The following is a 14,132-nucleotide window of genomic DNA, read 5'->3' as shown; positions in this document are numbered from 1 at the left end:
GCGTTCGGGCTAATTTTGCAGCATCCGTACAGAGCAGCGGGCAAATACATTGAGTTGTTGCAATTATTCAACCTGTTTACTTAGCTCTGTATTTAGAAAGCCTGAGTAGATGAAGCGGTAACTTCCTCTTCCTGCCTTCCCCCTCACCAGAAAGTAAACAGCCAGAGAAGAGCCCCAGAAAAGGTGACACCCGTGAACCCTCAGCGTGCTGGGTGGCAGGGAGGGCTTGGGGCCGCCCCAAAGGCCCTTGAACCTGGGCCACGCGAGGGCTTTCCAGAGCTGCAGCTCAGAAATCGCCTTCCACCAGTCTGTACGTGGGCTGCCCCAGAGAGGGACGCCCCTCTCTGCTGACAGCACCTGCTGGCGGCACGACTGCTGTCGTGCAGGTATGAAGTGAGCCATGTCAGCCCTTTTTGTTTCTCTTTCTTTTTTTGGTTGGCAGCTTAGTTTCCAGCCAGATCAGCTCCCTGCACTGCTGGCTTTATGGAATTAAGATAAACTTGGTAGAACCCCCTGCCCCACGAGAGCAGAAGCGCAGGACAGTTGCGTTTATGTCTGCTGCGTGACGGTGCCAGGCATTCGCTGTCTTCTCCCCCAGCCTTGCCCCTGGCACAGTGTAAGTGATACCCTGAACCGAAATCAACGCTGGGCCAGAGTAAACCACCTGATAAACTTTGCGTGGTGAGGTTTAAAGTGCAGGCCTGCCATCGCCTTGATGGCGTAAAACTGCCCCTGGAGGTTTTCATGCTGGTGTCCAGCCTCCCTGAAGCGAACAGTCTTGTTTTCGGTGGTTTGTTGCCACTTCTCAGTCCATAAATAGCTGCATCCCAGTGCTCAGCAAAATGATTTCTTTCAGTATATGCCCAAATGCTATAAAGTATTTGGGAAGCTCAGCGTATAAAGTGCAGAGGCCAGCTCTGTTTAATTTTTGTTATGAGAGAGCTTGAAGCAAGTTGACATTTATGAGCTGATTTCATAGGAGAGAGAAGAGCATAATGAAGAGACTTGCTAGTCTGAGCTTCATAATAAACTATAAAGGACCATACTTCTGGCCAGTCTATCTCACCATGCAGTTTTTTTTGCATGTCTGAAGACTTCTTGTAACTTCCTAGCTGTTCGTGCTCCCTGGTAACTGTGGGATGAGGGCTGCTTGTACTTTACTGATCCGAAATGCCAGCCGAGTCATTGATTTAATGGCCAGGAGCTTTCAAAGGCCAGCAGATTCTTCCTGAAATGGTGCAGGTCTGTAGCAGGAGAGTTAAAGGCTCCAGAGGCACAAATGTAGAGAAGAACAAATATTTACCCTGTGCTGGAAGGGAAGTGCACTGGATTGAGATTTCTGCCCTCATCACTTTGGCTTGTTGTTAGCTAATAAAAGGATTGCTCTGACTCCAGAGTAGTTAATACCATGCCAGAGGAAAGCCAGCATGGAAGGGACTCTGGCTTTTTTTTTTCTCCCCTCCTCCAGGAAAGGAGAATTTAAAATTGTGCAAAGCACTGAGCAGAAATCAAAAACTCTTACACTGAATCTACCTGAGCTTCTTGCAAGTGGTATGCTGATTCGTTGCCATTGTCCAGGAGGGTGGATTGATTGTCAGGAAGGGTTTGTTTTCCCTGTGCACCAATCCCTAGCTCTTCTGGACAAGGAGAGCCTTTGCTAGTGAGTCCCCAGCCTGGACTCCAGTGGGATCCAGCCTGGCTCGTGCAGATGCAGTCAGGACCGGGGCTCTTACTCCTTTAGTGCTGTTCTCATCCTGGGCTGCAGAGCCGGAGTTGGGAACTCGCTGGAGCTGGGTGTGCAGAAGCAGTGACCAAACTCTGTCTTTCCAAGTTCAGCAGCTGTTCCCTGGAGTTGGAAGATGCAAGTAAACTTACAATTTTCCTTTTCACCCCCGGTAATTCCTTAGGCAGCCACCAAATGGCTCGTTATCTGGATGCTGGTAACATGCTGTATAATACAGGGACACCTCCCTCCTTTCAGCACGTAGTACTTCAGAAGCAGTGTGGGCTATATTTTGTCTTTCAGCCGCACTTGGAACTCAGCAGCTGCAATTAGACCAGAACAGGACATTATCCCTGATGCCAGTGGTACTAAACTCCTTTTGTGGAGGTGGCGAAATAGTGCTGAGAGTTTCTGTAATGATTCTTTCTGAATATCCATTCAATTCCTTCAGCCTTTTTCTGAGAGAATGGGCTAACCCCATGGGAAGGCAAAGTTCTTTGTTGCACGGCATTGGTCTCGCTGACCATCATACCTGTAATTCTTCAGAGGTCAACTGCTGATAGCATACCTCTTCAGCACAAACCAAGCTCTTTCAACCTCCCTTGTGTCCCGGAGAATGGGCTGAAATGAGTAAATGCTGAAATGGTTTATCAAGTGCCTTTCTTCCTTTGGGAATTGTTAGGCGGCATTAAATACAGAGCAACAGGCAGTGAAGCCAGGGCTGTATTTTCAGGTTGGAAGACGAAATTGAAGGGTATGGCGAACAGTGGCCGATCAAGTTCGAACAAAAGATTCAGATTCAAACAAAAAGCACTTTGGGGAGCTCCCTGGAGTTGCAGTGAGGTTCGTGTAGAGGATCTCCGATCTGCGGCAGAGGACAGTCATCTGCCAGTGGCTTTAGTGTACTTAAAGCTCTGCTAGGGTGCCTGAAGAATAAACCACAGAGTATAGAATTCAGAGATGAGGGCTGTAGGGCTGGACTTCCTCACTTAGTTGAAAATTAAAAATATAGACGTGTAAAATTTCTGTCACTTGCAGCCCACGGACAAAGAAACTGTTCGGGTGGGCCTGGAGACCCTATTTTGGCACATCTGATCGCAGGAGTAGTTCCTGAAGGCCCCTTTCAACACCCAAATTTCTTCACTAGGGTTGTTTTATGTGGTCTGCCTTGTCCAGCCATGGCCTTCCATGTGCCAAGGCATTGACAGGATCTGGGATAGCTTTGTAACTTCCCTGCGTAACTGAACACCTCCGTGTCAGCTCGTACCACAGCCGCAGGCAGGAAGCAGAGCTGCTGCCAAGCCCCTCTTCTGGGCCCGTGCTGAGTTTGGGTAGCGGTGACAAGCAGCCACGAGGAGACACCAGTAGTTCTTCCTAATGCTTTTGGGCGTGTGGTGGGAGAAAGGAGCACCAGGGAGACTCTGAGAGCAATAGCACCAGCAGGGGGGAAACCGTGTGGGGCTCTGGGGTTAATGGTAGTAGTGCGCTGGTGCTGAGGGCAGGAAATTTGGGCTGGGGGCCGGGGAGCTGGGTCCTGGCCTGCCCGGCCTCTCCATCCAAACGCTTCCGAGTAGTGAGCAAATGGTGGCCTCGTCTGTCTGCTCGAGTAGAAAGAGGGAGGTTTGTGGTGACTGTGGGTTAGGATCCTCCTTGCTCGATATGGTATATTCAGCTCCCAGACTACCAGGGTGGAAAGGAGCCCATTTTGGAGCAGCTGGAACTGCTTTAGGACTAATTCCGCGGCTTAAAGAAACCTCGTGTGCAGCAGTTTCCTGACTGCTCTTAAAAAACTATTAGTCGTTATTGGGTGAGTGCCTCAATCCTTGTTCCAGATAATTTCATTCAAATGAAATTCCTTGCAGCCTGGAATTGGCTGTAGGAGTTGTTGCAAGAGCGAGCGTGGATCTGCCTGAGCGACTGGTACCCTTAGCTCCCAGCCTGGTCAGGACCTCACTTTGCAGGGCACGCGTGCAGATAGTGTAAAACTCTGCTCCTCGGCTGCGATTTGTGTGCTAGCGACTCCGTCCCCTCCTTTGGAGGAGCCAGGGCTTTGTGGACACATGGCAGCGGCAGAACTGTGTTGAAATACTTGATTAAAATCCATCCCCCAGTGTAAATAAGAGGACGGGAGGAGGGTATCTTGGGGGCCTTTGAGCATGGTGGTGGTGTGCCGGCGAAGCAGCGCTCCAGCAAATTCTTCCTTTGGTCGCTTTAGCCAGACTTCTTTCTGCTGTCAGAGAGGAGGCGAGCAGCACTGCTCAGGCTCAATTACAGCTTCTCCGCGGCCGTTCTACAAATACGGCAGTCTCTTGGCCGTGTCAGGAAGTTTACACTCACCCATGGAAAGCAGGGCTGCATGGAAGAGTGATTTAGCAAGGAGAGAAGTAAAGAGCATCTGGAAAGGTCAGATAAAGCTGGAATGTCACTGTCACAGCCGCAAAGAGATAAAACTGCCCATATATTATTTTTTTAATGTCATTTGCGTGGTTGTGGTAGCTTCGACATTTACATTGCTAAAATTGCTCAGAGGCTGAAGTGCTTTATGACTGTTTTCTTGCAGCAAAGAGCTCTCTAGATCTGCTCTCAGCAGCAGCACAGTGCAAGCAAAAGCTTTCTCTGAACTTAAAAATGTTGGCTTGCTTCCCCAAGTTGTAGGAACATTGCATGAACCACTCTGCTACCACAAAGAGAGACTTGGGAAAAGGCAATGCAAAGAAGAAAGGTTACTGACTTTCAGGAACAGAAGAAAAGGTTGTGGGGTGCAAAGAGTACCAGAGAGTGTGTAACACGCCCGGGCAAAGACTAAAACAGCAACCCCTGAAGAAGCAGGGACTTCTCATGTTGTGTCAGAGAAAGGACACCCGTGCCTGTTAAAATAGGTACGCGAGTAGGCTTGTAGAGACCCCAGCAATAAGTTTCTCTTATATGCTGAGGCAGCGGCAGAATAGTTCATATTTTGTTGCTTTTAGTGACTTTTTTTTATTCTTTTTATCATCTGGCAGGTTATATTGTGGTAGAATTTGAAGGTCCTATTGTTTGTACAGCACCTAGCACACAAATAGCAAAAGGGGATGAGGGGATGTCAGTCTCAGGGACCTTGCTGATGAGACTGGGATGTTTTAAAAAAATAAATCAAAATAAGGAAGGTACAAGTCATAACTGTAGATTGGAGCAGGGGGAGGCAGAGAGCAGGGATGACAAATGCACACATGCACGCACACACGCGCCTTCCTCGGGCATCCCTTCATTGTGAGCACTGAACAAGAAACAGACCTTTGGGGAGATCTGTTGTGTCCAAAAATGAAATTAAGAGTACAATCTATGGAAAGTTCTGAGGGCCAAGAAACACAGCTCCGTTTGCACCTCTGGTGAAGTTGCCATAGAAAATTTATGGTGTGAGATTCATATGAAGAAAATCCAGTTGACAGTGTGTTTCTGGGCCGTTATTTGGTAAGAGTAAGTAGTTTTCCACTTCTGTGAAATTTTCTTAGGCCTCAAGACTAACAGAGTATTTGTTTTCTCTTCTTTGGGACAGGGAGCTAGAGGTAAGCGAGAGGATAATCTTCAGGCTTCTGCACTTGCAGACGGCGAGGAAGAATGTCTGCTGCTTTAGAGGAGAGGGTTGAGTTCATGGCTCTGTGCTTGTACCCGACACGGGGTTTTTCAGCCCTCCCTCCCAAGCTGCGGTCTGCCTCGCCTCTCCCCAGGAAACACAGGTGCTTTTCGGGCCGAGCCTGCACCCAAAATAGGGCTGGCTGCTCGCGACAGCCCTTTCCGCTCCCTGGAGGCTGTCAGCCGGCGGCAGGCAGCCCCGCAGGGCTCGGCGGCCGCCCCCGCTGCTTGCTGCCACGGCTCAGGGCACGGGGAGGAGCGGGTTCGTTGCACAGAAGGTGGATGGGGCGAGAGAGTGGTTTCAGTAGGTTTCCCAGAAAAACAAAAAGGATCCTGTGCAGTTGCATGAAGCCAAGTCAGTAAAAATGACTCCAAACAAGACTGCCAGGATTGCAAGACCCAGGAGGCAGCAAAAATTTCATCTCTCCCTTCTTCTGCTCTCCCTGACTTTTCTAACACATTTCTTCAGCCTTCTCTCAGCTGTCTGTCAAATCTCTTTCCAATTGACTTCTTTGAAGTAAGAAGATATTTTATTTCCAAGCCGTGTGTGCAGCAGATGCAACATGAAGTTGTTTTCTGCTTGCTGTGTTTTGACAGATGTTGCTCAGGGTTGGTCTGTGAAGAATACTCTTTGTGAATCCCATGGCTATAAATGCCCAGTCTTATTAAAAGCACTATAATCCTGCTTGTAAAATGCCCTGATGCATCCACGTAGGGCTGCTGGTTGTTGCTGTTTCCGCATGTTGTGCTGTTTATGGTGTTTTGGAGTTCATGTAGAACCTGAAGGGTACCTCAAGAAAGCGTCTGCACATCTGGGAGCTGTCGTGGGGGAACCATCTGTTAACTCTTTCTGGTCCGTGGCCTTGAGGAGCTGAGGCTTCAGCTGTCCCACTGTCCCTAATGGCAACAGTTCACAGGGGCATCTTGCTTCAGCACGTCCATGGCCGTGACGTGGTGGAGAAGGCCCCAGCAGAGAAGTTGGAGGGCTGGCTCTGGGCTGTACTTTTCCACCGAGGCTTAGGTGACTCTTGCACCAATAAATGTCATCTCAGTTTTGTGGTTATCATGCCAGGCTTTGCAATAATGCAAAGTTTGGAAGGCCTGTCGTTTGCTTTTAATTTCATCTGTGTTTCTTGGCGATGTAGACCCTGTAGCCCCCTTAGTTCCTCAAAAAATGGCCAAAAAGAGGCCCAGCTGAGCTGTGCTGGGCTTATCCATGATTTAGAGCAGAGCCTTCTGATCTGCTTTAGTTTGATGAATAACAAAACTGATCTGTCTTCAGAGAAGTCGTACAAGAAATGAAAGTGCAGCCTGGTGGCCTGTGAGTTAAATCTTGGGCTTCCTCCTCACTTCAACACAGCTCTGTAATGTGACCTCGGGCCAGTCACTAGCTGTCTTGTTCTTTCTGCTTTCCACAAATGAGAGGGAGGTTCATGGGCATCTACAACTTTCCTGACATAACTTGCTCTCGTACTTTGATATGTGATGAGGATGAAGCATTTGAAACCATCTCTGTTCTCATCTGCCCCTCTGGAGGAGCAAAGGAGCCTGGCTGCAAGAGGGAGCCGAATAAAGGAACCTCTTTCCACATAGCACGGGCAGTGGAATGAAGAAAGTAGTGCCAAAAGGATGTACTTCAGGATACAGGGCATGTTTTCAAATACAGCTACTATTATCCTAAAAACAAAACAACAACCAAAAAAAGAAAAAAAAAACACTTATTTCTCAGGGGAATAACAATAAAAAGCAATAAAAGGTGCTTAATGGCTTAATCTTTTTTTAAAACTTCCAAGTCTGGAAGGAAACCAGGCCATCTTGAAAATAGAGATCTCAGACTTTCACAATACGTGTACCCGTCCAAAGAGCTATTGCCATGGAAGTATTTACAGCTGCGCTGTTATCCTGCTCCGTCCCGCAGCCCCGGCAGAGAGCGCGGCTCGAGCACAACACCGCAAAGCTCGGCAGCTGCTAAGCAAAGCTTTTTCCTAGGAGAGATTCTGCTACACTATTTGCAGTCGTGCAAGCAGGAATGCAAGCAGGTTAACAGAGGAAACCCAGCCTCCAGAAAAAAATAAGAAAAGTCTTGGTGCTGTTTGGGGCAATCTTCCTCTTGAAATCCAGTGCGTGGCGTGAGCAGTGGTGAAGCATTTCTAAATTCTTGGCGTGCCTTGCTTCAATATCAGCAGAGTCCTTCCCGCTGCAGTTCCCCAGCAGCCTGCGATGGCATGAGTGTTGTGGTCCCCCCCACCCTCCTGCCTGTCCAGGTGAGCCCAATGTCCTCCTGCAGAGGCTTGTTGGATGCTGCTGGGCTGTCTGCAGGCACTGCCTCAGCGGGAGCCGTGCCTCACCAGAGCAAGTAAACAGCTCTGTGCTGGGCCGGTGAGTTGAATTGGCTCTGGGAGCAAGTCTGGGAGAGGGAGGGAAGAAAGACCTCCTTTCTGCGGTAGCGCCGAGCTGTGGGAGCTGCCCAGTCTTTGAGTAACCTCACCCTTCTATTTAAAGAGTGATTGAGGGGTTATCAGTCTGTACAAAGGAAAGGGTTTGCTTGGTGCCCTGTTCAAACACTGTGAAACTCATTCGTTAGCACTTGGACAAACTTGTCCGCCCATAAAGAGCTAGTTGCTCCCTTTTACTCTTCAAGCAGCTCTTTTGTTTCAAATGGCTTCTGCATCTCCAGGCTGGGCTCTGTGGTTCATCCGGCCGAGAGCATGTCACACCGAGGTGTCTCGGGGTTTTGTGTGTCACTGTCCAGTGACAACACTTACTTTTCTCTTTCAGACCCGTTCACGTGGTGCTCTTTTGAAATAATCTCTATTATCGTGTCTCGTGGAAGCTCAGACCCTGGCGTGGATCCCCTAACTGGCGAGATGGTCTCCTCCCCGTCAGTGCCCCACGTGCCCATTGTTCAGAGCACGGGCTGGCGGAGCGCAACCACAGAAAATGTGTGCTGTCATCAGTTGTGGCGAAATTCATTTCTCTCGTATGAGAGATCCTCTTATCCTGGCCACTTGAGGTCAGAAGGCATTTCCAAAAAGAGTTTTGTTTAGCCTTAATGCCGCTGGCTGTGTTGTAATTTGGACTTCAGTCCCTCCTCCACTTCAAACTCCTGTTATTACCCCACTGGCCCTGCAGAGTATCACTAATTGCAGAGTGTCTGTGCTTTTTGTCATTGAGGTGGCTGCAGCGATCCCTCTGCCAGAGGCCCTCAGGCGGTGCGAGTCTGGGACTCTGCTAGGCAGCAGCGTGGGTAATGCTCACTCTTACCCTTTGGAGGACCGGCACTTGTGTTGCGATGGGTGATGGTGTTGTAGTTCAGAAAGCATTTACTTCTTCACGTGAGCAGCTGCTGCAGCTGCAGGGCAAATGGGAAACAGGCAGGCAGGAGAGGGGGGCTGCTCAGCAGCGAGTTGGGAGAACAGGGGCAGCCGGACCCACGCTTCTTGGATGTGGTTTACATGGCTGAGTTGTCTGCCCCTCGGTGCTGCCCAAGGGCTGCAGCCTTTGCTGGTGATGGAGTAGTCCGGAGGCAATTTGCAGTTAAAAAAAAACTAAAAAATCTTTTTTTTCTCAAGCACCTATCTAGGGATAGGGAGATCTGGAATACTGTTTTCCTTTCTCCTCCATATTATGTTTAACATGTGTCCCCCAACACCATTGGAGTCCCCAGTAATGTGAGCACTTAGCATGCCTTAAAATTCGTTTCAAGATACTCTAAGCAGAAACTTCAGGGGCCTCTCCAGAAGATCAGGCACCCTGGAGCTGTGAAGTGACCATCTCTATCAGACTCTCTCTCTCATGGGAGCACCCCGCAACTCCCTCGGATATTTAGGTACTAATACTTGTGCTCTGCAAGATGGGAAGGTGATAATCTAAGTGGTGTTTCAATCTGTATCGCAGTGCCCTAGCAGCACTGCTTTGGTTCTGAACTGTTGTTTGGCTTCTGGGAAGATTACTGACTGCTCTTTTATTTTTTTTCTTTTCTGTGTTTTAGACATTTACAGCATGGTGTAATTCTCACCTCCGCAAGGCTGGGACACAGATTGAGAACATAGAGGAAGATTTCAGGGATGGTCTTAAACTCATGTTACTTCTGGAAGTCATTTCAGGTGAGAGAGGTTCTGTGTGGTGCTCTCAAGCGTCCTTAGCATCTCTGTTCTGAAATCTGTCCTCCCCCTTTCTTGCAGAATAGGGACAGCAAGGGCTGTAACGCTGCCGATTTTGCTGGAATATAAGAACAGCTGTTTTCTGATTCAGAACAAATTTCTCCCTAACGAATATCTTGTCTCCAGCAGTGACCATGAATGTGCTTTTGGAATGTGCTCCAAGCCTCATGGCTTGTGCAGGCTGCCCATTGCATTCCTGCTCCTGCCTCTCGGCTTTCCTCCACCCGTCAGGAATGCACAGCCTCCTGTGAAGGCTCAGGCAATGTCTCTTACTGCTTGGCAGGGCTGATGAAGCAGCTCTGGAAAGAGTGTGGGAATGCTGCACTGGCAAATCATCCCAAAGCCACATGACAGTGGGAATAGGATAGAAGTTTTTGGAAGAGGGGAGTCAGACCAGTAAATCTTCTGTGTCATTCAGTTTCAGCTGTGACTGAAGTTTTTCCATTCTAGTTTCAATCTGAGCTCAGTGCTCAGGCCTTTGGGAAAAAAAAATCCCAATGCAAAACAAAATCCCAGAAAACAATCTGAGATAAAAACGGTGACCAAGTTAGGTCAGATATGTTTTAACTCCCTATCACAAACGTCCCACTATTTGGCAGATATCTCCCTCAGCAGGGATTATTTCATATAAGCAATAATCCCTATTGATGAAATAAATACCTTTAAGTATTGTGGGAGGCATGACGGGGGATAAGACTAGATGTGTGAAACCGGGGTTGTGTGCTCACAGACTTTCTTCTGATGGCTTTTGAGCCAGTAACAGCAACCCTGGGATTTGCACTCCTGACCTTCTTGGTATGTTTTCCAATAAAATTGCCATGATAGAGGCACTCAGACTACCTTCTCTCTGCCTCTCCTTTCCTAACCCTCTCCAGCTCCTGCAAAGATGCTGTCAGTGTGTGTTCTTGAGAATTTATGGATATAGGATAAAACCTCATTTTTATGCCCACGCTGGTGGTTTGTAGGAATCAAAGTTCAAAATGTTATCAGAGCCCTGCAGCACGTGTTGCTCCTGCAGTGCCTGTGAGAAGCTAGCTGGCAGAGTCCGATTTTTCTTTTCTGTATTTATCTTTTTGCTGAGCTGTTCCCTTCCAGAGGAGGGGCTTCCAGGTGGACCCTGATGGCTTAGTTTCTGATTGCTGGGCTGGAAGGCAGGGGAGGGGATCATGAACAGGGGAGGGCGGTGAGTATGGCAGGCTGGCTGCTAAAGCAGCAGGTCTCGTGCCTCACACCGCTTAATTTCCTCTCCTCACCTGTCGCCTTCCCTCACCTGTTGTCCTGCTGGGAGCCCACCATCAGGCGTGGGCATCCCCATCCTGCCGTGAGGGCTGAGGCTCCCCGGTAGCTTGGGAAGCAGCAGCCCAGCGGTTCCCAGCGCCGCCACGTGAGGGGAACGAGTCTCCTGCTCGTGCCTTCCCTGCTGGAGAGGGCTAGCCTCTGTGTTCCTGCCACGGCTCCTGCTGGTCGCCGGCCAAAAGGGAGAGTCTCCGGATGGCTCGTAGCTCTCCGGTTCAGCTTCTGGCCTTTCCTCTCAGCTCTTGGCTCTCTCCAGACCTTCCTCTTCCCGCGTTTTGGGGGACTGCGGAGCTGCTGACAGGAATTTGGCGTGGGCAGGGCTGCTCTGCGGTGGGCTGATCTTTTCCTCTAACCCAGCTACGCCATGGGTAGTTTGATGGCCAGGGGAGCCTTCAGCCATGGAAGCACAGGGTCGGGCCGGCCAAGAGCTGTGCAGAGCCAAGTGCCACCTCCACCTGGTCCTCTGGCCTGAGATGTGCGAGGGAGTGATATCAACACCAGTCCTCTCCTGTTGTTCTCTGTGGTGGGCCCTGTAGAAATTGCCCTATGAGAGACACTTTCATTTTTCACTGCATGGATTTCCTTCCCCTGACAAAGCTGTTTTAAAAATAACACCATGAGACTGAAAAAGTCCAAGCCCACGTTTAGTACTTTTCAAATGAAGTTATACGGCTTTTTTTTTTTTATTCTACCAAACAGAAGGGATGACTAATTGAAATTTTTCCTAAACAAATTTGCTGTAAACAACTTCTATGCCAACACTTCCTTGAATTGTTTGGCTTTTGAAGTGCAGCCTTGGGCTAGTACGGGAGAATTGGAGACTGGAAGCGAGTCGACCATTTTATTTTCATTGTCTCAGCTGGGAGAAGTACTGAGAAATAAAGCAACAATGCAAATAGCTGAAAGTAGAACATATTTCTAGCAGGCTTCCGTTTTAACAGTCTACATTATTAATATTGCATCCATGGAACCATGTGAAGCTTTGTTCTGGAAATGTAAATTTGTAATAAAGTTCGGGACTGAAGGAAATAGCCATTGGGCTTGGGGAGTCTTTAAGTTCACTAAAAAATTATTCTAAAACAAATATCCTACTGTGGTATTTGAGAAAGGGAGGCTGCAGTTTTGCAAACACCCTTGGCTGCTCTTGGATCATGCTGCTGGCAGAGGGAGCGATCCTGCCCTCCTCAGCCCCGGGGAGAGCGGTTCGGATGCTCTCCCTCCTGTTGGCAGCACGCGTTATGCAGCCACAAGGTGAATTGGATCGGCCTGCCGCTGCTCCAGCTGAAACCCGAGCTGCTTTCTTTATTTTTCTTTTTGCAAGGCTAGTTTACAGTCACATCAGTGAAGAAAATGGTTATTTTTCAGCTGGCACAACCTGTTTGTTGATGTTTGGCAGCATTAATCTGCTTAAGTCTATTCTGAAACAACATTTGTAAAAATGTCATTGTGGAACTGTCACAAAAGGTGCTTCCACTTCTATTTTCAATGACTAACATTATTCAGATGGAAAAAGAAAGCAAAACACCATGATGTGTACTTGAGGGTCCATTAAAGTGAGAGAGATATTTTTAATCCTAGGAAGGCGGTAGTACCATAAATACACCTTTTCTACTTTAATTGTGTCATTTTGAAAGTGAATCTGGTTTTATCCATAAGCCTGACACCAGCCTACAGTAATAATTGAAACACTTTTAAAGGATTTTCGTTTCCAGACCTTTTTTCCTTTGGAGGGCATGGCTATGGTGGTAATCTCTTTTTCTCCCTTGTAACATTTCCTCACTCTTTTCTTAGGAAAACAAGCCATCCAGTTTTAATATGAAAAAGAGTTCTTTAAATAAGTGCTTTTCTTTCTCGCCCTTAAGTCTCAAGTAAAGGTTTTGAGTCGGCTCACATTGACTCAAATATTCAGGCTTGAGATAAAGCAAGAGGGTCTTGGAACTGAACAGATCTGAGTAATTACTTGCCTGGACTTGCCCATTTGATCTCTTTTTAATTATTCCATAACTTCTTTTTCCAAATGTAAAACCTTCTTGCATTTTGTTTGTATATTTATATATATAATATATGGTATTCTGGAGCCTGTGATCTGAAACCCAGGCTGCTCTGTTTGGTTTTTGGTCACGTTGGTCACACACAGGTGATTCCTGATGTCCTGTCTGCTTATGTTTCTGTTACTGATTCCTTTGAAAAGCCCACGTGTCTGCCCAAGCTTTAATTTGCTTACCCTGAGCGTTGGGTTAGTGCTAGGAAAAGCAGGCCATGGAAGTAGTACCTGCAGCCAGTCAAGAAGGACACAACTTCACTTCATGCAGCTCTTTCAAGCAAATAAAGCCCACGAAGTGCTTTTCCAAGTTTCCCAGCTTAGTTGTAGTCAGGATCCAGTGTGTATCCTAAGACTCACTCCCACCAGAGATTTACCTGCCTTAGCTCAGAGCTGGGCTGCTTCCCTTTCTCTGCCTCATTATAAACATTGAAAATGCATGCCATTGTGCACAAGACCATTACGTAGAGTTAGAAATACATTGAACATTTAATGGAGAGGAATTGAGATGATGGTTCTTACAGTTATGAAGCTGCTCACTGAAGAAGTGATTTTATTTCCTGGTAGATGCAGTTGTGACCATTTGGTGCAAAGGCTAGAGAGATACAAGGTCTGTAGCTTGGCTGGGGAAAAGAAAAGCAAGATAAAAGCTCATCCTACTATTTGACAGTGAGGAGTTCCAAGAAAGAGAGATTTCCTTTGTCAATTGCACATTGTAAATGCTGGAGATGAGTTCCTCACCTGTCTTCACGGGGAGCGGAAGTTACTGTCATTTCCAGGCACCATTAATTGTGGTTAATGGTACAGAGAGGTTAATTCCACTGCTGAGCTCAGTATGATTTTGAACAATTTCTATAAGGATCTTTGTACCTCTGGTACAAACCTGCTGTGGAAAGGCCTCAGTGCCAACAGATGCTCAGTAATGAAATTACCTGGGATGCAACAAAACTACTTTTTTATCTATTTCTTTCTGAGAGTACTTAACAGTGAACGTAGCTGTTCTGCATTCACCATCAAGAAAAGACTTGGGGAAGTCTACCCTCTGCCTGGCTGAGCAGTGGGAGCCACCAGCATGGGAAAACACACGCTGGCGAGGAAAGGCTTCAGAGCTCTAACAATTCTTTTTCTCTTTTCTAATTAGGTGAACGTTTGGCTAAGCCTGAGAGAGGCAAAATGCGAGTACACAAAATTTCCAACGTGAACAAGGCCTTGGATTTCATTGCCAGCAAAGGAGTCAAACTAGTATCTATTGGAGCAGAAGGTAAAGCAACCAGCTGATTGTCTGATTTGTCTGGGT

At 47.7% G+C, this 14,132-nt stretch overlaps 1 protein-coding gene across 7 annotated transcripts in view; it reads left to right on the top strand.

Moving 5' to 3' along the window:
• ACTN1 (actinin alpha 1) overlaps positions 1-14,132 on the top strand; it is an 86,933-nt gene that overhangs the window by 30,172 nt on the left and 42,629 nt on the right. For all 7 annotated transcript variants that reach the window (XM_080595379.1, XM_080595378.1, XM_080595377.1 and 4 more), the window contains exons 2-3: positions 9,327-9,441; positions 13,977-14,096. In XM_080595379.1, the coding sequence (XP_080451505.1) occupies positions 9,327-9,441; positions 13,977-14,096 (235 nt within the window). The remainder of the gene's footprint in view (positions 1-9,326; positions 9,442-13,976; positions 14,097-14,132) is intronic.

This window comes from Anser brachyrhynchus (genome assembly GCF_964034855.1).
Source record: "Anser brachyrhynchus genome assembly, chromosome: 5".
NCBI lineage: Eukaryota > Metazoa > Chordata > Aves > Anseriformes > Anatidae > Anser > Anser brachyrhynchus.
This window is presented reverse-complemented; position numbering and strand designations above follow the sequence as displayed.